The sequence below is a fragment of the Gekko japonicus genome, unplaced genomic scaffold, assembly GCF_001447785.1.
Source record: "Gekko japonicus isolate JY-2015 unplaced genomic scaffold, Gekko_japonicus_V1.1 scaffold483, whole genome shotgun sequence".
NCBI classification, from domain to species: domain Eukaryota; kingdom Metazoa; phylum Chordata; class Lepidosauria; order Squamata; family Gekkonidae; genus Gekko; species Gekko japonicus.
Genome location: NW_015170904.1, coordinates 756,274 through 782,493, shown reverse-complemented (window position 1 = coordinate 782,493; position 26,220 = coordinate 756,274). Strand labels below are relative to the sequence as shown.

At 41.4% G+C, this 26,220-nt stretch overlaps 1 protein-coding gene across 2 annotated transcripts in view; it reads right to left on the bottom strand.

Moving 5' to 3' along the window:
- Nucleotides 1-26,220, bottom strand: part of FOXP1 (forkhead box P1) — a 544,619-nt gene that overhangs the window by 44,031 nt on the left and 474,368 nt on the right. For both annotated transcript variants that reach the window (XM_015418621.1, XM_015418622.1), the window contains exons 10-11: nt 24,664-24,751; nt 13,901-13,984 (exon numbers count right to left, since the gene is read on the bottom strand). In XM_015418621.1, the coding sequence (XP_015274107.1) occupies nt 13,901-13,984; nt 24,664-24,751 (172 nt within the window). The remainder of the gene's footprint in view (nt 1-13,900; nt 13,985-24,663; nt 24,752-26,220) is intronic.

The window sequence follows — 26,220 nt, the reverse complement described above, 5'->3', positions numbered from 1 at the left end:
AAAGCTGGCCATGATAAAGGACAAAAACAGTAGGGACCTAACAGAAGCAGAAGGGATTAGGAAAAGATGACAAGAATACACAGAAGAACTATACAAGAAGGACCTCAATGTCCTTGACAACCACAATGGTGTAATCACTGACCTCAAGCCAGACATCCTGGAATGTGAAGTCAAATGGGCCTTAGAAAGTATTACTATCAACAAAGCTAGTGGATGTGATGGTATCCCAGCTGAGCTATTAAAAGTCTTAAAAGATGATGTTAAAGTGCTGCACTCAATTTGCCAGCAAATTTGGAAAACACAACAGTGGCCACAGGATTGGAAAAGGTCAGTATACATTCCAATCCCAAAGAAGGGCAATGCCAAGGAATGTTCAAACTATCGCAAAATTGCACTCATATCACACACTAGCAAGGTCATGCTCAAGATCCTACAAGCTAGGCTTCAGCAGTACATGGACAGAGAACTGCCAGAAGTACAAGCTGGGTTTCGAAAAGGTAGAGGAACTACATGTCAAATGGCCAACATTCGCTGGATTATGGAGAATGCAAGAGAGTACCAGAAAAAGATCTACTTTTGCTTCATTGACTACGCCAAAGCCTTTGATTGCGTGGATCACAACAAACTATGGCAAGTCCTTAAAGAGATGGGAGTACCAGACCACATCACATGTCTCTTGAGAAACCTGTATAAGAGTCAAGAAGCGACAGTTTGAACAGGATATGGGACAATTGATTGGTTTAGCATAGGAAAAGGAGTACGACAAGGATGTATATTGTCCTCTTGCTTATTTAATTTATATGCAGAGTACATCATGCGAAATGCCAGCCTGGATGATTCAGAAGCCAGAATTAAGATTGCTGGGGGGGCTGTTTCAGTGCTTGAAAAGGCATAGAAGGAGGAAACAACCTCAGATATGCAGACGATACCACTCTAATGGCAGAAAGTGAAGAGGCCCTCAATAGCCTCTTGCTCATGGTAAAAGAGGAGAGCACAAAGGTTGGCTTGAAACTCAACATCAAAAAAACTAAGATCAAGGCATCCGGCCCCATCACTCCTTGGCAAATAGAAGAAGTCGTGGAAGCAGTGACAGACTTCACGTTCCTGGAATCCAAGATCACTGCAGACAGTAACTGCAGTCATGAAATTAAAAGACGTCTGCTCCTTGGGAGGAAAGCTATGGCAAACCTAGACAGCATAATAAAAAGTAGAGACATCACCCTGCCAACAAAAGTCCGTATGGTCAAAGCAATCGTATTCCCAATAGTAATGTATGGCTGCGAGAGTTGGACTATAAGAAGCGAGTGCCGAAGAATAGATTCTTTTGAATTATGGTGCTGGAGAAGACTCTTGAGAGTCCCCTGGACTGCAAGGAGATCAAATCAGTCAATCCTAAAAGAAATCAACCCTGACTGTTCCCTGGAAGGTCAGATACTGAAGCTGAAGCTGAAATACTTTGGCCACCAAATGAGAAGGGAGCACTCATTGGAGAAGACCCTGATGCTGGGAAAGATTGAAGGTCAAAGAAGAAGGGGACGGCAAAGGATGAGATGGTTAGACAGTGTTATCAAGGCAGCGAATATGAAATTAAGGAAACGCCAGAGTACGACGGAAGACAGGAGGGCCTGGCGTGATGTGGTCCATGGGGTCGCGAACTGTCGGACTCGACTGTGCGACTGAACAACAACAACTAACACTAGAGATGGGCTAGGGTTAGAAAAGCAAATAAATAAAACAGCTGTCAACAAGCACTGCTTACACACAAAAGAAGATTGAGGAGACAAACCAGAGGTTATGAAGCAGCATGAGAGTCCAAACTAAATCATGCACAATCCACCGCCATTTCCCACTAAGGCAAAATTTTACTGGCTCCAAATGCTTGGCAGCTGCAAGCCTTTACTACCCCCTCCCCAAACGCGTCTAACAGATTTATAGTGGTATAAGCGATCACAGGCTAGCGTTCATTTCATCAGATACATGAAAGGCTACCTTACTGCTATTGGCATGCCCAGCTTGACAGCCAGTGTGGTGTATGGAACAAGAGTGCTGGTTTAGGATCAGGGAGATATTAGGTCAAATCCTCAAACTGCCATGGAGATCACTGGCTGACTTCAGCTGGTCACAATCTTTCAAGCTCTACCTATCTCACAGGGGTGCTCAGTGGACAAAAACAGGGAAGGAACAGGAGACCATGCAGCCTCCTCAGAGGATGTAAAGAATACCGAGAAAAAGTTTTATGCCATTATAGTGCAGTCCTAAGCAAAACTACACCCTTCTAAACTCCCCAACTTCTAAGCCCACAGTCAAAAGTCACTTAAAAAAATTAATGCAACAGATTAACCCAGCTTCCTTCTGGAAAGCTTTATTGAGAGCTCAAAGAATTTAACACAAAGAGGGAACATGTGAACTTTATGGCAGAAAAAAACTAGGGCTCTAAACATAAAGGCATTGTTAAAGTCTGTACTTTGGAATACTGCATAGTTTCATACCCTGAATCATGTAGCTGCCCAGATTACTTACTTGGCTACTTTGGGAATGCTCAGTCTATGTCACTACGTACAATAAAGTTTTTTAGTAATTTAATTCAGGGTAGGCAGTTGAAGAACTGGAATTTGTAGTATAAAGTGTGTATGAGTGAAGGAGGATTTTTTGGATTTTGGTGCTGAATTAATACATGTAATTTGGATTGTTTTTTATTTTATTATTTCTTTACTTCATTTGTGCCCACCTTTCTTCCCAATGTGGACCCAAAGAAGCTTACGCCATTCTCTTCCCCCTCCATTTTATTCTCACAACATCACTGTGAGAGTGTGTGACTGTCCCAAAGTCACACAGTGAGCTTCCATGGCAGAGTCGGAATTCAAACCTGGGTCTCTCCAGATCATAGCCCAATATTTTAACAAAACAACCAGCTCTTTTATAGTCTTTCAACCTTTGCATTTATTGTTACTACAGATAACTGTTGGGTTTTCTTTTGTGAGTCAACTTGAGGCCTTTGTGAGGAAAATATGATTATTTTAAGGAGATAAATAAAGCCTACTTCTTGCAGTGTCAGAAGTCAAAAGGTACCATTTTACTCAGCAAAAACTTTATAAAAGGCAGGAGAACATAACTGCATCCCCCAAATTTGAGGAAAGGTGATCTGGGACGGAGGGAAGATTTATTTCTACTACACCCCTTTACCCAACTCCCTCTTTCCCATTATGGAGTAGCAGAGGAAAGCAGCTGCAATCCAAATACACATACTCACCAACCCCCCCCCCAAAAAAAAACCCCAACCCCCAAAACCACAGCTGGGATGATAAAACACAGTTGCCACTCACACCTACTAAGAGAGATGGGGTGAAAAAATTAATTTTTGCCTAGAGAAGCAGTCTAGTTTTAGCAAACCTGATTGCTGGAAACAAAATCTGAATCAGATGGAACCCCCCCTGCATGATCCAACAAGGTTCTTAACGTCCTGGAGGGGATTCATACACAAGTCTTGCTTTCAAAAGGATCCAGTGATGTCACAAAATGATGGTCATCACGTATGAGCCTACCTGTGAATGCATTCATACTTGAAAACATGAGAAATGTGTCTTCAAATATTAATTTACTAGGAATAAGGCCCATTGTGGAAATAAATACAATGAGCTCTAGAAAGAGCCTCTGAGTGGGTGCCTTGGCCTTGGGAACTCAGTGTATGTTTGCTGTGGTGACCTCAGCAGGATACAATGACACAGAGTTTACTGTTTTCTCCAGGGGAACTAATCTCTGCCATCTAAAGAACAGTTGTTCTGAGTGATCTCCAGCCCTCCCCTGGAGATTGGCAACAATGGCTCCCCAGGAGGAAATAGATAGTTTGGAGAGTGGCATCTATGGCTTTGTACCTGTCTGAGATCCCACCCCCTCCTCAAACCCCACTATCTCCAGGCTCCACCCCCTCAGATCTCCAGGAATTTCCCAACCTGGAGGTGGCAACCCTAATTTCTTCCTTCCCATCAACGTACCATTATCTGCGCCTCTGACTTCAGCTTTCCATCTCTTCCCCCCTCCCTATAGCTTCTGCCTAGAAAAACTACAGTCTTTCTCAGCAGTGGGGACCCAAGCAGGATGGCAGCGACCTCAGCAGGGTATAATGACACAGAGTCCACCCTGCAAAGCAGCCATTTTTTCCAGGGGAGCTGATCTCTGCCATCTGGAGAGCAGTTTTAATTCTGAGTGATCTCCAGCCTTCACCTGGAGACTGGCAACAATGATTCCCCAGGAGTTAAAGTACAGTCTTTCTCCGCAGTGGAGACCAAAGTAGCTTACATCATTTTCCTCTCCTCCTTTTGATCAGCAAAACAACCCTGTGAGGTAGGTTAGGCTGAAAGTCTGTGGCTAGTCCGAAATCACCCACTCAACTTCTACAGCAAGAACCTGGGTCTGGCAGACCCTGCTCTGAAGTGCTAACTGCTACGCCTAGGGTAGCCAACCTCCAGGTGGAGCCTGAAGATTGCCGGGTATCACAACTGAACTCCAGACAACAGACCTCTCCTCCCCTGGAGAAAATAACTGCTTTAGAGGGTGGGCTCTATGGCATTCTATTCAGCTGAGGCCTCCCCCCTCCCCAAACTCTGGCTTCTGTAGAGCCCACCACAGAATATCCAGGAATTTGCCAACCTGGAGCTGGCAACCCTAGTCAGGACTGGCCCCAAGGAGTTCCCCACAAAGGCCTGGAAAGTGCCTCCTGCCTTTGCCTTTTTACTGACAGAACCAAGCATGGTTGCCTAGCAACAGCCACTGAGGGGAAAGTTAGTCCCACAGGAGCCAAGCAGGAGAATTGTCTTTGTCAGGAGAGACAGCCGTTTGGCAGTTTATTCTGTGAGAGAAGAGTTTCCAGGCTGGCAGTGGGCGGGGGAGAGGAGTGGACCCAGCCCCGAGCCAATGGCATGCGAGTACTCTTGGGGGGCAGTTGATGGGCCAATGGCTGATAGAGCACACTGCACAGCCAATGGGAGAGCTGGAAATGGCCAATACGTAAGGGAATTATACATATAGGATGCCACAATGAACGTGCTGATAGGTTCTCTTGAGCTCTTCTATTTAGGCACATTGGATGATTACACAAATTTAGCTATGTCCCTCTGGCACCCGTCCATCACATATGATAAAAAGCCTAGCAATGATAGCAATAGTGCAATGGAGAAGTTGCTCTATGAAATTAAATCTACTTTATTTTATCTCCACTCTTAAAGTGGGCTTTAAAAACACACACACATACACTCCAACAACCAGAAGCAGATCTGAATCAATTTTCGGTGTTCTTCCATTGCACAAGCTCAGTAAGATTGGCTCTCCTGCTGGAAAGATCACGGATACTGTTTCATCATTACTGTTCAAACCATTCAATTTCAAACGAGTTCAATTCTGTTTTTACTGTTTAAAAGCTTAAACATTTAATCTGTTTCTACTAGGAAGCTGGGGGATGGAGGGGGGGGGGGAAAGCCCAAAGGTCAATGTTCTCCAGTTAAATAATTTGAATTGAGTTAAATTTCTGCAGGCTTTTCAGTGTAAGGTAGTACAAGTGGAAATAAACACAGAAAGTGAGGACGAGTGTGTGTGCGGGTAGGGTGGGGGGCTGCCGCCTTTAACAGGCTTGACAAATGACACTAGGATTCACACCCACTGCTGGGTTGCCACTAATAAGCTACAGAGGAAGCAGCCAATTTCAGCTAATTACCAGATAAAATTGTATTGTAAGGACTCTAATTAGGAGATGCTTATGAAGGTGATCTAATGATTAAACGCCGCATCCAAATGACCCCACCATCAATGTGCAATGGTGCAAGATGTCACTGGAATATTTTGTAGAAACAGTAATTTTATTTCAAGTGTGGGGGGAGTAATATTTGTAATAATGGCTACGAGGTAAACTAATTAAAAGACAGTTCCTAAAGGAAGGCTGTGGCTTTGAGCAGCTGTGGCCGTTCCAAAACAAAGTGCCAAATCTCGACAGAGGAACAGCAGTCAAGTGGAAAATTTCTGCCTGACCTCTGCTCTTGCTATTAATTTGCAGGAAAACTAATGACACATATACATATTCCCACAAAATTGTTCTAATTGCTAATTTGCCAAAGGAGCCCAGTTTCCAAATTAAACATGACTGCAGTCTGAGAAGAAAGAAGATGATAAGGGGGGGGGGACACGACTAGAAATCTAGTGTAGCATCTTGTGTCACTTCAGACAACTGTTGGTTGAACAAACCAACAAGTTAATGAAATGGTGAATTGGATTGCTTGGTTATTGAAGACTTGCTTTGCAAACTTTTGTTCAGTGAATATGTAACTCATATTGAAGTGGCCCAACTTTCATCAGATACTTTCCCAAAACTGAATATACTTCTGAATGTGCTGTTTTCAAATACAGACATTAATTGTGAACTGGAGCATAACTACTGTTATGAATGGTGTTTTTTTGTTCCTATCTTAAAATATTAATCTTCATTATAAACTATTAAATTGCAATTTTGTCATTCAATTAGTAATGAAAAGGCCCATCTAGATTCTATTTTTACACCAGCCAAAGACGATTAGACAGGGGCAAAGATCAGGAAGGGCTTGCACTGGGAGGGTTGCTTTTCCTGAGGGAAATGCCACATGATTTCTCAGTGTCTGCATTTTCTATTTAAAACATTTGCTGTGATTTTAAAAGTTGCTCATAAAGACAACTGACATACAAGTAGCTTCCAGTTTGGTGTAATTTACTTTGATGAGGTATCTTCTTTTGCTACAGGGTAACGGGGGCAAGTTTCAACCCAGTCTTTATTATTATATTGGATGTGCTGGGGCAAGCATATTTTGTCCAGTGTAAAGAGAGGGATGAAGGGCTGAGTCACAGCATTTCTGGCAACTAGCTACTCATTCTTGTCCCAGTAACAAGGAGATACCTAATAAGCATCTTCAAGCATTATATTAAGAAACATTATACAATTCAGTACTTAATCAGAATTTTTGGATTCTGTAATTGCATATGGCGGAAACCTGTGAATGAAAAAGCAACTGTATTCTGCTTGAGGAAGAATTCTACCTAACTCAAAAATAGGTACATTCCTACAACTAACTGGCATTGATCTAGAAGGCTACAATTTTAATTCCTCATGAACACAGGAAACTACTTTATACCGAATCAGTCTATTGGTCCATCAAGGTGAGTCTACTGAAACGTGGCAGTGGATCTCAGGCAGAGGTCTGTCATCTACCAGTTGATCCCTTAAATTGGAGATGCTGGGGATTGAACCAGTGGCCGCCTGCTTGCCAAGCAGATGCTCTATCACAGACAAATGCCCCTCCCCATCTCTGCTGATCATTCAGAAAAATAAGATTGTTCTCTCTACTGTATATTATATTTTTTGGGGAGGGAATTTCCTTAGCCCAACCACGTTTCCTAAATGAATGTTTTATTCATGGACATGTGTGAGCATGTGCTTTCTGATCTCTCATACAAACTTGTCTGTTTAAAATGGCTTCCACTGAGTTCCATTAAGACTATGCATAAAAATGGTGACAAAGAAGCAAACATACCAGGAAATCTCACACATTCTACGGGAAAATATCATGCATGCTACACTGAGGCCATCTGTGGTGCTTCAGGGCACTGATTTTTCTGTTTACTGTTGGTGCTGCCACTGAGACCATAGCAAAAACAGATGCTACAAGTATATCTCAGATGTTCCAAGGTAGGTGGGTATCGACTGCAAGCCAGTGAAGGTGACCAAGAGTTTGGTCTGTTTGATTTAATACTCTAGCCATGAAAATTTTACACACGTATTTATATATATATTACACATTACTGTATGCAACACAGGATTTGGCAGGCAGCAATCACTTAGCAGGTGTTGTTATTGGCAGGGACACTAAGGAAACACAAGTTGAGGAGTGGGACTTAATGAAAAACAGTATATAAAAACAGCTTTTGTATGTTGCATTTGCGAATCCCTTTTTATTGCTACATATCATTATTTTTCAAACTATAAAATACAGCTACAGCAGCTAAAATGCTCAGTCATTACCTCACAGTTAAAAGGCTATTTTTTAATGCTTTGTTTTTACAGTTGCTAAAAACAGGATTTCAAAACAATCCTAATTGCTGTGGTTAGGGTAAAGGAAAATACATAAAAAATAGCCAACAGTTATGTCAGCTCCATAAAGACGGATGTGCTGCCAGGTATGCAAAACCCCTTTTGGAGCCAGGGAAAGAAGAATGCATTCCTTCTCTTGTTCCTCAGCAGTAATTTGCAGCTATATCGGTGCCATCTGAAAGCACACTGGGCTTTGGATCCCCCCCCCCAATCCCCTCAAGCTCACACATGAATGAAACTAATGGAATGACTATTGAAGTACGTATAAAATCGGAATATATTTTTTTCCCTGTCACAAGCAACATCTAACAAACAATTTACAGAAGATGCGAATACCAGATCACACTGAAATCTCCGAAAATATACTGATGGGAATGGATGTAACCTTTCTTCAATAATAACTGGGTGCCACAGAAATAAAGGTGCTTTACAGCCACTTTTTGAAACATGTGTTTAAATACAGAAACAGGTATTCTCCAGCCCCTCCCTTTTGCTTTTCCCCCTCACTTTCTCAGAACGCCTCCCAAAAGGAGTGACAAAACAGCAGACGCTTTAAGACAGCCTCTCCTAAATCATGAAATAAATCATTTGAGTCTCCCCCTAAAGTTAATGAAAGCAAAGACTGACACAGTTCATCTGAGGCCACTGGCTCTCATCCCAAGTCTCATAACTAGCAGGATAACAGCAAACAGAGGTAAGCAAGACTACAGAGCATTCAGAGTGCTTCAAGGTTCAATGAATCCCTGCCCAGCCAATCAGGAGAAAAAATGGGGGGGGGGGGAAGCATACACAGCTGGTGCCTCCTGACCCAGCCAGGACATGAATACAAGGTAGGCTTAAGCAGAAAGGGTCAGGAAGGAAGATCTACTCACCAAAGTTCCCAGGATATGACATGAAATATCGATTCTGAACCAGAACAATATTCCTTGAATAGTGTCTACTGTAGCATCCTGAGCAGGAAGCTTTAGAGGAGTTATACCCAAAAGTTTGAGGCCCTAGCAGAGCCAGTCCATCTTGACTAATACTTGGTTCTGAGTAGCTGGCCTCCATATATTTGTCTGAATTACTTCTGACCTTTTCTATCTATGGTGACTAAGCTACTGAAGACTTCTAAATGAAACAAGGCACAAAACCATTTGATTTCCCCCTCAAGGCAAGGGAATTTTGGCTTTGCTGTTCTTCTCTTGACATGTACACCTATACAGACTGGTCTCCATGCCCAAGCTTTCTTCCCATCTAAATTCCTTATTTGGCTCAGTGCCAGCCTGCACGAGTACCATGCCTTGGCAAATGTCACACACATACTGTTTATAGAGCACTCCAAAACACGGCTGAGAGATCACTTCTTTCAAGGAGATAATCTCATACATGCTTCTTCCTGTTATTACGCCTGACAAGACAGACTTCTCTCCATGGCTGGGTGGATTCCTGATTCATGGTACAGCACCAGGAACTGATCAAAGAGCTCTGTAGCACAAAAATGTGGTACTAATTTATGCAACTAGCCAAGACTAACATACTTGACCAGTGAAACCCCACTGGTAAAACGCCACATGGTATTAAGATATAGCATATACTGCTCTGCAAAGTCCCCCAGTTTTTCAGCTGGTTATGACTATTTTAATATAAGTATTATAAGCTTTTCAATAATATATGTATTTTTAAAAAAACCTCATAAACTCCCTAGTCAGTCATTAAAAAGCTGCAATTCTGAATTTCGCTTTTACTGCTATGCTTGGATCAGTTATGACTTTCTCCTTTAAAAACAGACCCCCCCCCCCCAAGAAATTAAACCTAACGTACACCTTGCAACAGTTAAAGGGAGAAAGGAAAAATTAATTACTGGGTGTAAAGAATACTTTACACAGCAGCATTGGTCATCAGATCTTCCCTAGTCAAAGTCCTATCCCGCTGAGTTAAAAGGGCCAAGGTCTAGCACAGAATCTGTGATGCGGTTGCCTTTCCCCCTCTCAGAGGGAAAGCACAATATGCAAAACACTATATTCCTACATTTTATAATTAATTTTCAAATGCTTCACCTATACATAGTTTAATAATTTCTGATTTATCTGATGGTATCTATAATAATTTTTTCTATATTTCAATAAATGAAAAGAAGGCTGTTTCAATCCAACAACAGTGTCATACAATATAGGCCTGTCAGACACGATTTTTTTTTTAAACTTCTAACATGTAAGTTAAAGGATAAGGAATTTATAATGCTGCCTGTGAACGAAACCACTTTTCATACACAAATGTGATCTCCCCCCCAAAAAAAGGGTAATACAACAGTACATTTACATAAACTAATCCAAACAATCTATGTATTTGACAATGGCAAACCTCACACAGACCAGCTATTGTTGGTTTACATCTTGAAGTTCTTTATGTTGGCTTGTAACACTGCTCTGGCTGTCAAAGGTTTGACTTGGACTCTAAATAAATGGTTATACAAGTGCTGTGCAGCGATATTGGACTTCTTTGCAAAAGAAAACCTGCTGCGTATGAATTCAAAAGCTATTAATTTTTCAGTCAAAAATATTCATGCCTATTTCTTTTAATAGAGAAACACTGCGCTGAGCAACTGAGAGATAATGTTGACTAGTGGTACAGAATTTTCAATAGAGCAGTTAAAAATAAATTTAGTAGGAGGTCCCCATCAAAGCTATAATTTTCCAGAATGTAAAACATTTTTAATACTAATCAAGACAGTGCATCCTCCCCTGATCACTCCCCCCCCCCGCTTTTCCTACTGCTTTTTCCTGTTTATTTGCTGTATTAGCAATACTTGTGATAGCACCCCCAACTGTTATTTCTGGGGCTCCTTAACAAAAACTACCAGATTTTCGGCAGGAGCTCACTGGTCAAACTGGCTTCACACTAACCCCTCATTTTGTCATTCCCTTCCCTATAGATTATAATCCCTGTGAGGACACAAAATAGCCTTCGAACTGCCTTTCCACCACTTGCAAGGATCTGTTTCATTACTACTGTGAGGGCTAATGTTCTGTATGCACCCGGGAGTGCTGCCGCTACAATGTGAGAGGGACATGCTCTGCTCTGCATCATCTCACATGCACAATGGTGCAAAGCCCCTTCTACTACATTGCAAAAAAAAAAAAAAAAGAGGAAGGGAGGCATGTTGTGGGCTGAAGGAAAGGGGGGGGGGAATAACAGGTAGAACATTTCATGAGATGCAAGCTTCCCTGCTAATAACTGGGCCACAGCAGGAGCTCCTAGGACAGAAAGCTGGTGTCCTGCTACTAAACTCTTTCAAAGCAGTTCTTTCTGTTTACTGCACCTACATCATTCAGTGCTTTGGAGAGAGAGAGAGAAGGAGAACCCCCTAAAAAGTCAGTTGTCAAAACTACTGTGGCGCGGATTTACATAAAGCTGCAGACTACTGAAGTGCAACAAGGAGAAGGTATGTCTCTTGGCAGCACACTATACTTAAAGAGTTTTCAACACGCCAAAAGAATGGATTCTGCAGAAAAGCCCTTAATGAGACAGACATAGAGTAAAGCGAGATCAAGGATTCTAATGAAATGTTTGATCTAACATTAAAAATAGCCCATCTGTTAAAATCTGTCCAGCACGCTCTAAAGCGACAGAGGCAAACGTAGCATTTTCTTTAACGCACCTTGCATTTATTTTACTCCGAACGCTTTAAAATTCCTAATTGCTTCATGTGATTATCCCAAATGGAGGGAGTGATGTGCTTCTTGATTTTAAGATTTGTAAGATTTAAAGGTACACTGCCTTTATTTGATTTTTTTTTAAACTTTGAATGACGTGAAAATTAATTGAGCGTGGCCAGGCTAATCAATATGCAACGATGCAGCGTGATGGCAAACCACTGGTTTACCTGTTTGGGCTTTTCCTGCCCTCTGTAAATAAAGCAAACACACACTTGTGTATGTCTGATTTATGGCGATAGAAATAAAAAAGGAGTCAGACTATTAACCCAGCAAATATGGTAGCCTGCCGAGATGCAGTTGGTAGACAAAAATTAATGTCTGAAACAGAACACATTACACATTACAGAGATAGTGAACATAAAATCATTAAACACTCTGCACTCTCTTTTCCCTAGAAAAGAATTTCTATTTTTGAGGTTGCATGTGAAATAAATAGCTGTAGAGGGAGGCAGGGAGACCGCTTATGGGAGCAAAGCCTTCTAAGATAGGAAGCAGTTGAGCTTTCCAAACAGACCTTTCCCTCTGTTTTAGAGCAGGCTGTTATATGTATTCAAAAATGGTCACAACTTGCTTTAATCTTCTTTTTGGCTAAGGTTGCAGTCATGTAAAGTCAGGTACATCTACAAGACCTTACTTATGTACTGGTCATAACTATATAAAAAACTGTATTCTTCACTCCCCCCCCCCCGGTGCCATGCAAAGAAGACTATGTTAAGAACATAGGAAGAGTGCTGAAGATCAAAAGTGACAGTACATCTACTCCAGCATCCTTTTCTCTCCGGTGACAAACCAGAAGCCAATATACAGGGTAACCTACTGTTGCCCCAACCAGTGTTCCCTCTAAGCTGAGTTAGTGTGAGCCAACTCACAGTTTTTTAGCCTCCGGCTCACACATTTTTGTCTTAGCTCAGAAAGGACGGCTCCAGAGCAAACTAATTTATGCAGTCGCCAAATCGCTCGCTCACAACTTTAATGCCAGTAGCTCATAAAGTAGAATTTTTGCTCACAAGACTCCACAGCTTAGAGGGAACATTGGCCCCAACTGGTACACTGCCTCTCAGTACGGACATTTCATTTAGCCACATGGCTAACAGCACTTGATGGACCTAGCCTAGTCTTTCAGTAATTTATATGAAGTCATGCATACCTTAAAAAAAAAAGAGTGGAAGGAATTAATCTCACTATCATAAACACACAGTGTGAAAACAGTAGGGGGTATTTTAACCTGCTGACATTCTTGTAGACTTACCTAGAACAGAAGGATATACACCTGTTTAAATGGAATACAGAGTTGTGTACACTCTGCACAGTGAAAAACAGAAGAAGACTTCAAACATTCAAAGAGTTTGTTAAAAGCTAAGAAGTGACTGGATGTCATCTACTATATTATAAATGTTAAATAAATATTAAATGAAGATCCTCTTCGTCACAGTCAATCTGTTGATATCCATGCATGGAAAATGTGAGCTGAAGATGAAGTAAGTGCTAGAGTACACTGGAGTGGATTCAAAGGCGTCCTGCACGCAGAAGGCTTCCTCTACACACGCAAGGCCTGTTTTACACCTTTCGTTAGTCCTCTGTGCGAGAAAAGTGAGCCCAAACCCAAAGATGCTCATCTGCTAACACAAAAGCATGCTTGACTACAGATGTACTACAGCAGTGAGAACTACTTTAGAACCTACCTGCTGCTGTAGCATTGTCCGAATAACCACGCAGGCTCTTGCAGAACAAGTACTAGTGGGTTTGTTATAAGTGCTAGTGGATTACAATCAATGGGCAGAGACTGAAAAAAGACTGCACAGGACTGCACTGCCAATCTGGCTGGGGTCTTCCTTAGATGCAGGACAGGGGCAAGCCTAACCAGGTCTATTCAGAAGTAAGCCCCATTTTTATTCCAGCCTGAATTTCTATAGAGTAACTTGGAAAAAATACTGGGTTTTAGACAAAAATTGTTCGTATTCTGGGCCTGATGGACTGGGGAAATAACCGTTTTCTGTTGATGGTCGTTTTAAACAGACTGGGCTTGATACTGAGGCCTAAGATGAGGCACACAAAACAAAGGCTGTCGCAAAGCTCTCTTTTCTTCACAGATACTTACAGGCTGAGGGGTAGCTTTTGGTTCAGTCGACTTCACGTGCAGGTGTGTCATCATTGCTTGCAGGCGTTCTTTGTCTTTTGCCAGCTGAACAAGAGAAAGAATTCAGAAAGTTCTTATTTTTTGGGCGAACAGAATCCAGAACTGTATTCTTTTTCCTAACGAAGCCCTTGGCACTGGAGCTGGTATATTACAAAAACAACCCCCAACCCCCAAAGCTATTATTTCTTCAGCAGTCTGGAAATGCTATATGGTTCTCTCTCTCTTTTTTTTTGAAGCGAAACAAAACTCTGGGTGCTGGGTATCAGCCTTTCGCAGAGCAAAACACATTAGCTTTCGACTGAAGCAGCTCTAGACCTGATGGCACCAGCAGGTTCACTGCAGCATCAACAGCTAAAAAGACAATAATGAATCATATTTACTAGGCAACCCTACCCCAATTCATGTTCAGGAGACAGAGCATAAAGGAGAATTAGGGGGCCAGGAGAAGGCTTTGTCTTGATTCAGCGTTCAAGACAAAACTAGAAAATGCCCCCTTTCTCTCCCTCTCTCTCTCTTTTGCCAACCTTCAACTGTCAAGGTGTATAACCTGTATTCTGGGCTTATGAAACACCTGGACAGACTCAACTTTCATGTAAAATAAGCTTCTAGTCCTCACTGTTTCATAAAGTACCGGAAAACACATAGATTGGCTATGATACAAAGTCAGTGTTGCCACCCTAACTGATAAGGACCAAGGAAACCAAAGCCTTTAGTTTGATTGACCAGCAAGAAAGGCGGTTACCCTTTTCTGGCTACTAAATGGCAAGAGAGTTTTTAAATTTTTCTTTGTCAATGATATCTCTAATTTTACCCTCAAAGGACTGAACCTGTAGGAGCAATGTGTATGCTTGCATTATGCTAGCAAAGGTTAAAAGGCAAGCAGGACTTTCCAGGGACGTGCCATTCTTATTTTATAAATCATCTATGTGGGCAATGTGGGTTATGTATAAGGACGAAGGTTGTTCAGGATCAGGAGAAAAAGCCTAGAGGATGGGGGGAAGGAAATGGGGGAAAGTGAGATGAAGTAGAAGAACAAGAACAGCTATTCATAGGGGAGTCCCCAAAAGTGATCTTTGTTGCACTTGAGGCTTTGGTGGCTACACTGTGTTAATTCATTGATATCTATTTAACTTTTTTATACAGATCATATACTTTATGGGATTAGTCTTCTTTGCAGCATGGCATGTAAAATGTTACTAATACAGGTGACTAAGGAACATAGCCACCAGCACCAACTGATGTACAGATTCTCCTTAACTCCATTCAGACAACTGCTTGTTGGCTGTCAAGAACAGGGGATGGTCCAGCTTGTACAGTTACAAGGCCAGCGATCCTCCTTTCATGGTACAGGGCTTTCATGGTACATGCATCCCTCTCTTCCACCATGCCCATACAAGTAGAGTTGTCAGTCCCCAGGTACCAGCTGGGGTTCCCCTGGTTTTCAGGGCTTTAGCCCACTGCTGGCAGCTGGCCAGCAGGGGAAATCCCACCTACAAACAGCGACATCGCTGTGTGATGTCCCCAATGCAATGAGGTCACCCGGAAGTGATGCCATCACGTCAGGGACATCGCATAGTGACGCTCTGGTCTGAGGGCAAAGCTCTATGGTTTGAAGCCACTTTTGCCCCAAAACCAGGGTGTCTGGGTAACGTCATCATGTCGGGGACATCCCGGAACACCCCGCAAGTCCCCCTGCTGGCGTGACGAGGGGACCTGGCAACCCTACATACAAATGAAAATGGGACTTCTGTTTCTTTCCCCCCAAAAGAGAAAGGGGGCTTCCTTATGCACATCTGGACTTCTGTACAGAGCCCTCACTTCAAATGCTATATTATGTGTGGTAGAAGGGGCCTCCACCACATAAAGAGAATTGCTGACTGCATAGGCCAAAAACCAAGTCTGCACTAGCCCCATGGAAGTTTTGAGCTCCCCCCCCCCTTACATCTTATTATCATGCCATATCAAAACTACCCCGAGTCGCAGACATCTCAGTTTACAATGCTGGTTAAGAAAATCCAGGGTCAACCTACATGTTATGGCAGACACAGGTAAGGTCCTGATCAATGTTCCTTCTAAGCTGTGGAGTCTTGTGAGCAAAACTTCTACTTTGTGAGCTACTGGCATTAAAGTTGTGAGCAAGCAATTTGGCTGCTGCATAAATTAGTTTGCTCTGGAGCCATCCTTCCTGAGCTAAGACAAAAATGTGTGAGCCGGAGACTAAAAAACTGTGAGCTAGCTCACACTAACTCAGCTTAGAGGGAACAGTGGTCCTGATGGGATCCACACTGTGGCAGCACCAGGTGATGTTCTTGTTCCTCTTGCCTTTTCAAGTGCTGAAACAGCTGGTGGGGCTGTTTCAGTGCTTGAAAAGGCATGGAAGGAGGAAACAAGATTGCTTTTTGCCACTGCGCTGTGGGCCTAGTCAGGATAGTGACCTCATGGCAATTTTTTTAATGGTTAAATTTCCCTATAAAATGGCATTGGCGGCCACAGGTTGGAAACATGTCTGCTGTAATATGCGATGTGGCTCCTAGTCTAAAGCCTCCAATGGGCTCCAATGGGCTCCAATGAACTATGTATATTGGACCAACTATGAGAGAAAGAGTATTAAGTCGGTTTCCTGCATACAAACACAGCATAACCACTGGTGATATACTGCTGTGTAGAAGCTAGCGCCAAGCCTTTTGTAGGAAGTGGCTCATCAAGCAGTTTCAGCATTTTTACCCCTCTACTAAAATTTGCCATATTCCCTAATCTCTATCCTTCAGAACTTGCCTCCTATCTTCCGCCTCATTTTCAAGTCATGCATGAAGCTTTTTGTACATATTTAGACACTCAAGGCAAAGTAATCCTGTAGATATTTTATGTCCTGTAATGCAAGCTGAAATCTTACCCTATCAATATTAACCAACAGAGTTAGGATAGTTGTGACAGGATTGAAGGAAATGGGGAAGTAGGGCTGTGGGTCAAAGTAGAGTAACCTGTTGCTAGTATCCATTCTTCTGCTCTTGGACAAGAAGAGCAAGGCCCTTATGAGAGCCCAGCCTTCCCTGACAATGAAAAATGCCTGGACAAGAACACTCTCCATTACCTGTTCCACCACTGCCTCTGGCACTTGGTTGCTATATAAAGTAACTTTGAAAACAACATGAATGAGATATGCTAATTCAGCATGTCCAATTTGCATATTAATAATTTTCACAAGTATAAATAGTTTAATATGCAAATCACACACTACCTGGATTTGTGAGGATATGGCAAGCTCTAAGCAAGAAAGGTGACCAATACCCCACTCTGCCCATCCCATCTTCGGCTCCATACCAGCTTCCCTCGCTTATACACTGGTAGACAAAATTCAGGAGAAAAAAAAACTGATTTACGATATGCTTCCCTGCACTTCCTGAGGGCAACTTCACAAAACAAAACACCCCCCCGCTGATTACAGTATTACCAAAAGTCCCCCCCCCCCCAGAAGACAGTGTTATCAAAAGAAGTTATCAAAAGAGAGGCAAGCTGCAGTAGTGGTCACTGTGACGTTTAATTTTAATTATTCCTACGTCTAATCCTTGTCCTATGAAACTACTAAAAAATGTAGTCTTCTTGTTTTAGTTGCTAACTTTTTATGGCCGGTATCTAATGAATAAATTTTGGGCCAAATTGTATTTTAGGAGCACATGCCCACATAAGCAAATGCTTAGAGTCTGGGCAGGAATTTAAAACTGCAAGCCATGAGGAAGAGCCTCCTGGTTTCAAAGCAGGAAACAGAAAGTGGAGAGTGTCAAGGGATTCTTTAGGCTGTTTTTCCACAGGTCAAGAAGCACCACCAATCTGAACCCATAACTCCATTAGCAACTCCCTGCTGTTCAGTTAGATCATTCAAAAGGAGTCACGAGGGCTTGAGAGGCCACGGACGTGAGCGCGCTCTCATCAGCATGGCACCAAAGAGGGCTCCTAAGGTCTGACAATGGCATCTGTTAATGGTATTGTAGGGGAAATTGCACTCGCTTATTAACCACGGTTCTTTTAGGAGGCAGTGCAAAGGAGAGAAAAATACAAACTGATATATGTTCTTGTTACAGTGTTGCCAAATGGCCTTAGAGCGCCATCTCTCTAAATGAAGCGCCATCTCTCTAAATGAACCAATCTTCACAGAAATGTTCAGGGGACTAAATGAAACTGTAAGGTATTTCATACCCCAACAAGTAATACAGAAATGTTTGTTAAACAGTAGCAGCAATAGTAAAAGGAGCTAAGAGGAAAGGAGCTATTCGCCTTTTTAAAAAGGCACCAGCCTGTTTTCTTCTGAGCTTATCCCAGTGACAAATACATTATCACCTTGTGGTTATGCAATGAGCGTCTTAGTATACATAAGCAGTAGCAAATGCATGACTGAAGCAAAATATACACTTTTTTGTTATCAAATCACAGCCGAATATGGCAGCCCCACACGGTTTTCAAAGCAAGAGACACTCAGAGGTGGGTTGCTATTGCCTGCCCCTGCGTCATGACCTTGGTATTCCTTGGAGGTCTCCCATCCAAATACTAGCCAGGGCCAACCCTGCTTAGTTGCTGAGATCTGACAAGATCAGGCTAGCATGGGTTATTATTCCTTTGTAATTACTTTCCCCCGTAGTACCTTGGTTGTTGGAAACAGATATCTGCTTTGGCTCTTTATTCACTTCAGTGTTTGGCTCACGAGCTGATAATCACATTGTGGATCATGTATTAATAGGCTGTCTGACTCCAACTTTAGCTTGGTTCTAAATAATCAGGCTACATAAAAATCAACAGAATGATATGGCACAGCAGCTCCTTACTAGACTTCATCCGACAAACAAAAAGATTGATGCTGTCAAGATCTGACAGCACCAAACATCTGTTCAGCAAAATGAGCATTCACCAATGAATGCTGGATGTGACTTACCCTCTGCATAGTATCTTTGCTTACAAATAGGTCCTAAGCCAGAAATGGGATCCACGCACAGAAAAACCTTTTCTGCGCACGGTTCACTCTGGTTCCATCAGGGCAGGTGAATTCATTCAAGGGAAGTTCTAAGGTGAAATTCATTTAACCAGCAGCCCTTGTTATCAAGGAATGTTACTAAACCCATGCAAAAACCTGATACGGGAGTAATTTATTTTCTACACAGTGGTAAATACATTGTGGGTGCACAAAGAAGGCAGAGTGAGAAATAGAAAGCAGGGGGACATCAGCACCCACAAGTTTTCAGTCGGTGGCCTACCCATAAGTCACTGGCCCACCACTCTACTGAGCAAAGCTGCAAACCTTCCTCCAGCCTAAGTTACCTTCTTCCAACTCAAGTCGCTCCTCATTGGACTATGATACAGGTGGGGTCTTTTCACATCTGTTACACTCTGTATTCTGTGATGTGTAACAAGCATGTATGTGCCTAATTTGTCATGATTGCTCATGCTGGTAAACTGCTGGCAGTGGTTTGCCAACAAGACTAACTACAATGACCTAGTCTATATTCTGCCCCCCCCCGCCCCTTCCACGTGTAATTTGTTGTTGTTGTTGTTCAGTCGCACAGTCGAGTCCGACTCTTCGCGACCCCATGGACCAGATCACACCAGGCCTTCCGGTCTTCCGCCGTCCTCTGAAGTTTGCTCAACTTCATGTTCGTTGCATCTATGACACTGTCTAACCATCTCATCCTTTTCCGTCCCCGTCTTCTTTGACATTCAATCTTTCCCAGCATCAGAGTCTTCTCCAGTGAGTGCTCCCTTCTCATTTGGTGGCCAAAGTATTTGAGCTTCAGTTTCATTATCTGGCCTTCCAGGGAACAATCAGGGTTGATTTCTTTTAGGATTGACTGATTTGATCTTCTTGCTGTCCAAGGGACTCTTAAGAGTCTTCTCCAGCACCATAGGTCAAAAGAATCTATTCTTCGGTGCTCGGCCTTCCTTATAGTCCAACTCTCGCAGCCATACATGACTAGTGGGAATACCATTGCTTTGACCATGCAGACTTTTGTTGGCAGGGTGATGTCTCTACTTTTTATCATGCTGTTTAGGTAATTTAGCTTTATGAAAAATAATTAATACTTTAATCTAGCAGGTATACAACAAGAGCGATGCAGGGACAACTATCTGAAGCTATTTCATCATGGATGAGACTGGGAAGACCAAACTGGACATTGGAGGACCTTACAACTTTGGGTAAAGGGCAGACATGTCTTTGAAAAAAAATGATTCAGGGAAAGAAGAGCAAAGGCAGAGGGGAAGAGTTAGCAGCAGAAGCAGCAGCAGCATCCCCATTATTCACTCATTAGCATTTCAAAGCTCCAAACACACAAAGGATGTTTCAGAAGATTCAACAGAACAGTGATTTGGGAACTCTGCTAACTTGCTAGGGGCTATTACCCAGATAAACCAAGAGTGCTGATGCAAAATATAACATATACTTTTTAAATTTAAAAATGTGCTTTTAAAATAACTCCTCCACTTATATGTTAGTAACTGCTGCAGAGAAAACAGCAGTGCGTGGAGCATATGGAGATGTTGGGGATTCATGGCCAGGAAGCGCAACCTTATTACGTTACATTTATTCTTGGAGAGTTCATAGGAGCCAATCAATGTTCCATTTTCTCTGCCTATTTCAGAGGCAGTGCAAGCAGACATCATCTCAGGAGTCAAGAGGGCTGGCTCAAGAACATCTAAGCCAAGTTCACTACAGGCTACAGTCAGCCCAGCTATGAACTAATGGGATATATATCTGTCCATACAAGAGGCTAACTGTGGAAGTATTTTGGCTCGCCATTTATTTTCCCTCACGTTTTTATTCACTCCAGTCTTGGATTTATTTGCACAATTAATTAATTTATGTTTTTAAATTTATCTGAAAACCTCTCATCACATTATGTATTTTTATGCCACAGGAGACCTCTCACAATTCTCTCCTAAGCCTGAGACAGGAATGCTACGCTCAGGATACAGGGGCATTTTGCCACATGTAGACGACATTACCTCATGGTAACTGGCTGTGCATAAAAGCCCTTGAAGACAATGTACGAAAGGAAATTTTCTGAATAATACAATGAGTGGTCTCCAAAGGAACAGCTACACCGATATTACAAGTGTGCCACTTCAAGAGAAGCCCATATAATTGTCAAAAAATAATAATATTTAGATTAATCACTCAATACATGATTACAATTAAAAAGTTTGTCATCAAAACTGTGATATAGGTATCCTTTCGAAGGACGGAAGGAAGTGTGGTATCACAATTTACTCTAAAAATTACTACTACTCCCTGGAAAGGTCATTATGAATATTTTCTTTTTTCATTTTCTAACTTAAATAAATATGCCTTTAGCCCACAGCTCCACCAATTAAAAATTGCCCAAAGTTATTAAAACTGAACCTCACTCAATCAGCCAAAGCTTTCACTGATTAATCTAACAATTAAACCAGTTAAAGCTTGCAGCCCTAATAACTGCAAAAGACATCTTGGGCAAGGTTTGTGCACATATTTGGATTGGTTAAAAGGCATTGCCTTTAAACATGCCAAGCTATGATTCACTCCAATGAAAAATATCCTTGTGATACAACAGTAAAGTTAATAATGTGGGATTCTTTCATCTTCCATTTTTATTATTTCCTTTTTCATCTGATTTGTAAGTTATGTCCTCTACTAGACTTAGCTGACCTAGTCACACTGATTCATGCGCCGAAGCTCCTAACAATATGCTAACAATATGCTCTGCTAACATTATGCTCTACATGAGGCTCTCCTTGAAGACAACTATGAAGCTTTAACTGATATAGAACATGGTGGCCTAGTACTATGCCCATCCTATGCTAATATTAAAACAGCTACACTGGACCTACAAATTGCCTCTCCTTATATATAGGAACCCACATGACAATTTCTCCTTAAAAATGCCTTTTCTGCGGGTGGCCTACACCACTGCTGCCCATACGAGAGCTTTTTCTGTCCTAACTGCCAATCTATGGAATGGGTGCATGGAAGACGTCAGCTTTTCCTGCATTCAGGAAGGCATGCAACACTATTATTACAGAAGGTATGGGTTTAAGGGTTGGTATGGTAAGTGATATAGTTTGTTTTGATGGCTTCTAAAAGACAGTTTGGTTTGCTGTGTCACAGGCTCTTTTTGTAGCAGGTACTCATTTGCATATTAAGCGACACACCCCTAATGTAGCCAATCCTCCAAGAGCTTACAGTAGCTCCTGTAAGAGTGTGTCGCCTAATATGCAGGGGTGTGTCGCCTAATATGCAAAAGAGTTCCTGCTACAAAAGAGCCCTGGCTGCATATGTGGTTTTATTTTACATACCGTAACCCACATATTGGAAGGGCAGTGTAAAAAAAAAATCAGTCAATCTCATAGTGAAACAGAAATTATCATTCTTTATCATTGTATACTATAAAATGCATACAGCCTGGTTGGAAGTGGATCAGTCATTTTTGCACAGCCCTGCAAGTGTGGCTCAGCATCAGTGTTTGAGGACAAGTTTTATCTTGTCTGACACAATGTCCTGAAAAAGCAACCTTGCTAGAAAGGAGTGGCTGACGTTCATTTATATGGGGAACGGCCAAAGAAAGTGAAAGGGTCTAAAAAGGGTTTTATATATAAACTTCTCCCCATCCTACTCTTCCTGTTATTACTGACCCTGAACTTTGATATTTTGTCTCATGGAGGCTGCCACAGCTGACCCATCAAGCTGCCTTTTGCTACTATGCATGCACGTATTGTCAGACTAGAGTGAAAGGGGCCACCCTTGCAGCACATCACATCACAGGTGTTATAGCCCTGGAACAGACATCAAGGCATGATATCATTCAAGCCAGCAATTTACACGACATCACAAAATCAAAAGGTTGAGTCCACGAGTGAACCACCTTCACTTGAATGTAGGCAGCACACAGCTCTTCAACCCCCCACTACTCTTTGCCCCTAAAATGCTTCTTTAGTCTCTCTGAGGCCGTGTTCTCATTCTCACTCTGATTTCTGGAAGGGCCTACAGGTCTGGCATTAAAGGCTGTAAAGAGGCAGGGCTGCAGCGCCAACTGGGACAATTTCTCTATTTGTTGGTGGCAGGTAAAGCTCTAATGAAAGCAACTCTGGCAACAAAGCCAATGGAATAATAAAACAGGAAGAGATCCAATGCGCCACTTGAGTCCATCCTCAAACAACATGCAGGTATTATTCCACTCAAAGAAGGAACCTAGAAACAGCAAACCACAGGCTTACGTACTCCCTGCCCTGCCCCTTTCAGACAGCAAAGGTAAGTCACCACTGAACTGGCATATCCTGCCCTTCTTCATTTCTACCTTCAGTGAGAGGAGCAGAGGATCTGAAGGTCTGCTTCTGATCTCTCCCTAATACACTCTCAAGAGGAAAACAACAACACTGGATTAATCTCTAAGACAGGGAAAGACAAGCTTTAAGCACTCCTTACAGATGGGCTGGCCAGCCCCTTCCACCCCCTTTTTGAAAACTTTCAAGGACTGAGATTCTACAGGCCCTGTAAGCAGTGTTTCTGTTGTGGATACGCTTGCATTTGGAAGTTTTCATACTGGTCAAATTTACCTCTCTCACATGTCAACCTGATGGATAACTTCCTCTGAGCTTAACAGAAAACCTGCAATTCATTTTTTGTAATTTTAGCAGCAAGGAAAACCGATTTCTGGCTGCTTAATATTTTTCATAATGTAAGTCTTGCTGAAGTTGCTATCACCCAGTGTTTGATTTTCCTCAAAGAAATTGTATTAAAATATTTAATAATGAAAGAACATTGTGACCATAAGTAAAATCTGAAGGAAAAGATGTCTAATTTATGAGATAAGAAGATAAAAGGAATTTTAAAAATATAAGTCATGGTTATCGTGAAAAAGTAACAACAAAAAGTTTAAGTGTGTTTTTGCTGATTTTTCTCTGTAACTATTTGAAGCTGTAAATGACTAACTCAGTAAATTTCCAAATGTAATTATCTTCTGCACTTAGCCCACGGCTTTCTATATATCTCTACATTACCATCTTGCATACAAAATAGGGTGGCTTTTTTTGGGGGGGGGGGAATGGTAACTATATAATGTAGAACATTGTTTTAATTTGTCTTCTTTGGCTAACCTTTTGTCTACTCTCTTACACATAAAGAAAGTCATCCCATAAAGAACAGCAAGAGACAAACAGAAAAGACTTGGAAGCATTTTGAAATACAGTTACGTAAAGGGTCATGATAGTACTGCAATTATATATTATTGTAAACTCCAATGGTACTCACTTAATAAAACCATTAGAAACTGACACTGCATAAATACAAATCAGCTTCCATGCATAAATATATATATATATATATATGTTTCTTCTAAAAATGTATATAATATATATGTGTGAAAATACATGAAATGTAAACAAACAGTTCTAGGATCTAAGAGATTATTTCCAGTCCAATCATGGGAAAGGCTAGAATAACAACATTTCTCTCATTCTGCCAAAGTATCCATATCCCTTACCAAAACCGAAATTTTGGTGTACAAGACATCAAAGCATGTACTGATAATTTAAATTAACTTAGTGCATTTATGACAAATTTGCAAATAGGAAGCCAAGTTGCAATGTCCATAAACACTTTTTAAAAATTACTGGAATTTTCAAATTACAATGGGGCACAGTAGAACTCATTTTAATTGCACTCCATTAATACTGTGGCAATAGCAATATAAAAATATCATCTTTACCTGCAGCTCTAACTGTTGTACAACCTGCATTTGTACTCTACATTGGGCTGTACTTCTATCATCCAGCGCATGCTCACTGTTGAGATGTCTGTAACAACATACAGAAAATCATTAAGTGAAATGGATAAAACAAAAAGGGGGGAAAATACCAAGATGAGTGTCAGAAAATGTAAGGGTTTTTGTTTTTGTTTTTAAAGAGTACCTCTGCCCTGCTTTAAATAGTGCATGCTAACAGGGGGCATTTTATTTCCCACAAACAACTCACTCATATAAAAGATAAAACTCTGCAGAAAAGTTGCCCCCCAGGATAAATGAAGATATGATTAAGTAATCAAGTAAGGCAATTTATTATTAGTTATACTGCAGCATCAACCTTATAGATTTAACATATTCACATGTTTTGAATGCTGAAAATAAACATGACTGTACAAAGAATGGGCGAGAAAACAGAATTAAGTGAGCAAAAATCATGACAGTAAATTATACACTAATGAGAAAAAGAGGCAAACTGTTTCTGAACATAAGCTCGCTAGCTGTAACAAAGACTAAAACCCCTGCTTTGTTCACAACTGTATCAGTCGAGTTAAAGGTTTGCTAGAACACCTATTTTGAATATCTTCCCTCATGAGCGACAGTTTTCTCTTTCAGCCAAGTAAAACAGTGTTTTGTGTCTCAAATACTAGCATGGTTCTGCCATGTGGGGTTTTGGCATTATTAAAATCGTGCATACGCCAAAGTCTCACATATGCAGGTTTGGCATTTATTTTGAACACCCATTTCAAGCAGCTCAAAAAACAATACTACATAAGGTACATTGTGCTAAATACAGCTTCCACGGTTCCCAGCTCAGTTTTCTTCCAAGAAGAAGAGGGGCAGTCACAACCCAGTTTCTCTAAGTGTGAAGTTGTTGAAATGAATGGCATTAGAGAAGGTACTTCTACTGGATGTTGTTTCCTTTTTTTAAATTGTTTACTCCCACTATTTCTAACTCATCTTTCTTTTCAACAGAAACACAGCTCTCTCTTTTTTTTACCAAGTCTGTAACGCATTTGTTATACTCTGCCCCATGAACTTTGTCCCTTTACACCCTGATTCTAATCACATTTCTTGGTATAAGTCTTGCTGAAAGCAATAGGATGTATACACTTACAACTGCAGCCTTATATAAAGAATTGCAGGATTTTGCTAAAACAAACAAAAAATGCTACTATACTGAAATAGGATGTTATTCAGAAGAGTCACCTTTGTATGCATGAAGACATTTGCTCCCAAACACCTGTAAGAAGGGCTTTGTGTAGTACAGTTAGGGCCGGTCTTCTTAGCAGATCAGAATTGGACTAGGGTTGTTATAGCTCCTTAGATCCATCCTTGTATCTCCAATGTGTAAGTTGCAAAAATCACAGCAGTACCACTGATCTTAATAAAATAAAAACTTTAAAAAAATCCTACCTTGATTAGGTACTACCTTGATTACCTACTCAAATACACTGGGGGCAAAGGTATCTTTAATGCCTACAGTTTTGATTTACCCCTAGTTGAAAAGACAACCTCATCTCA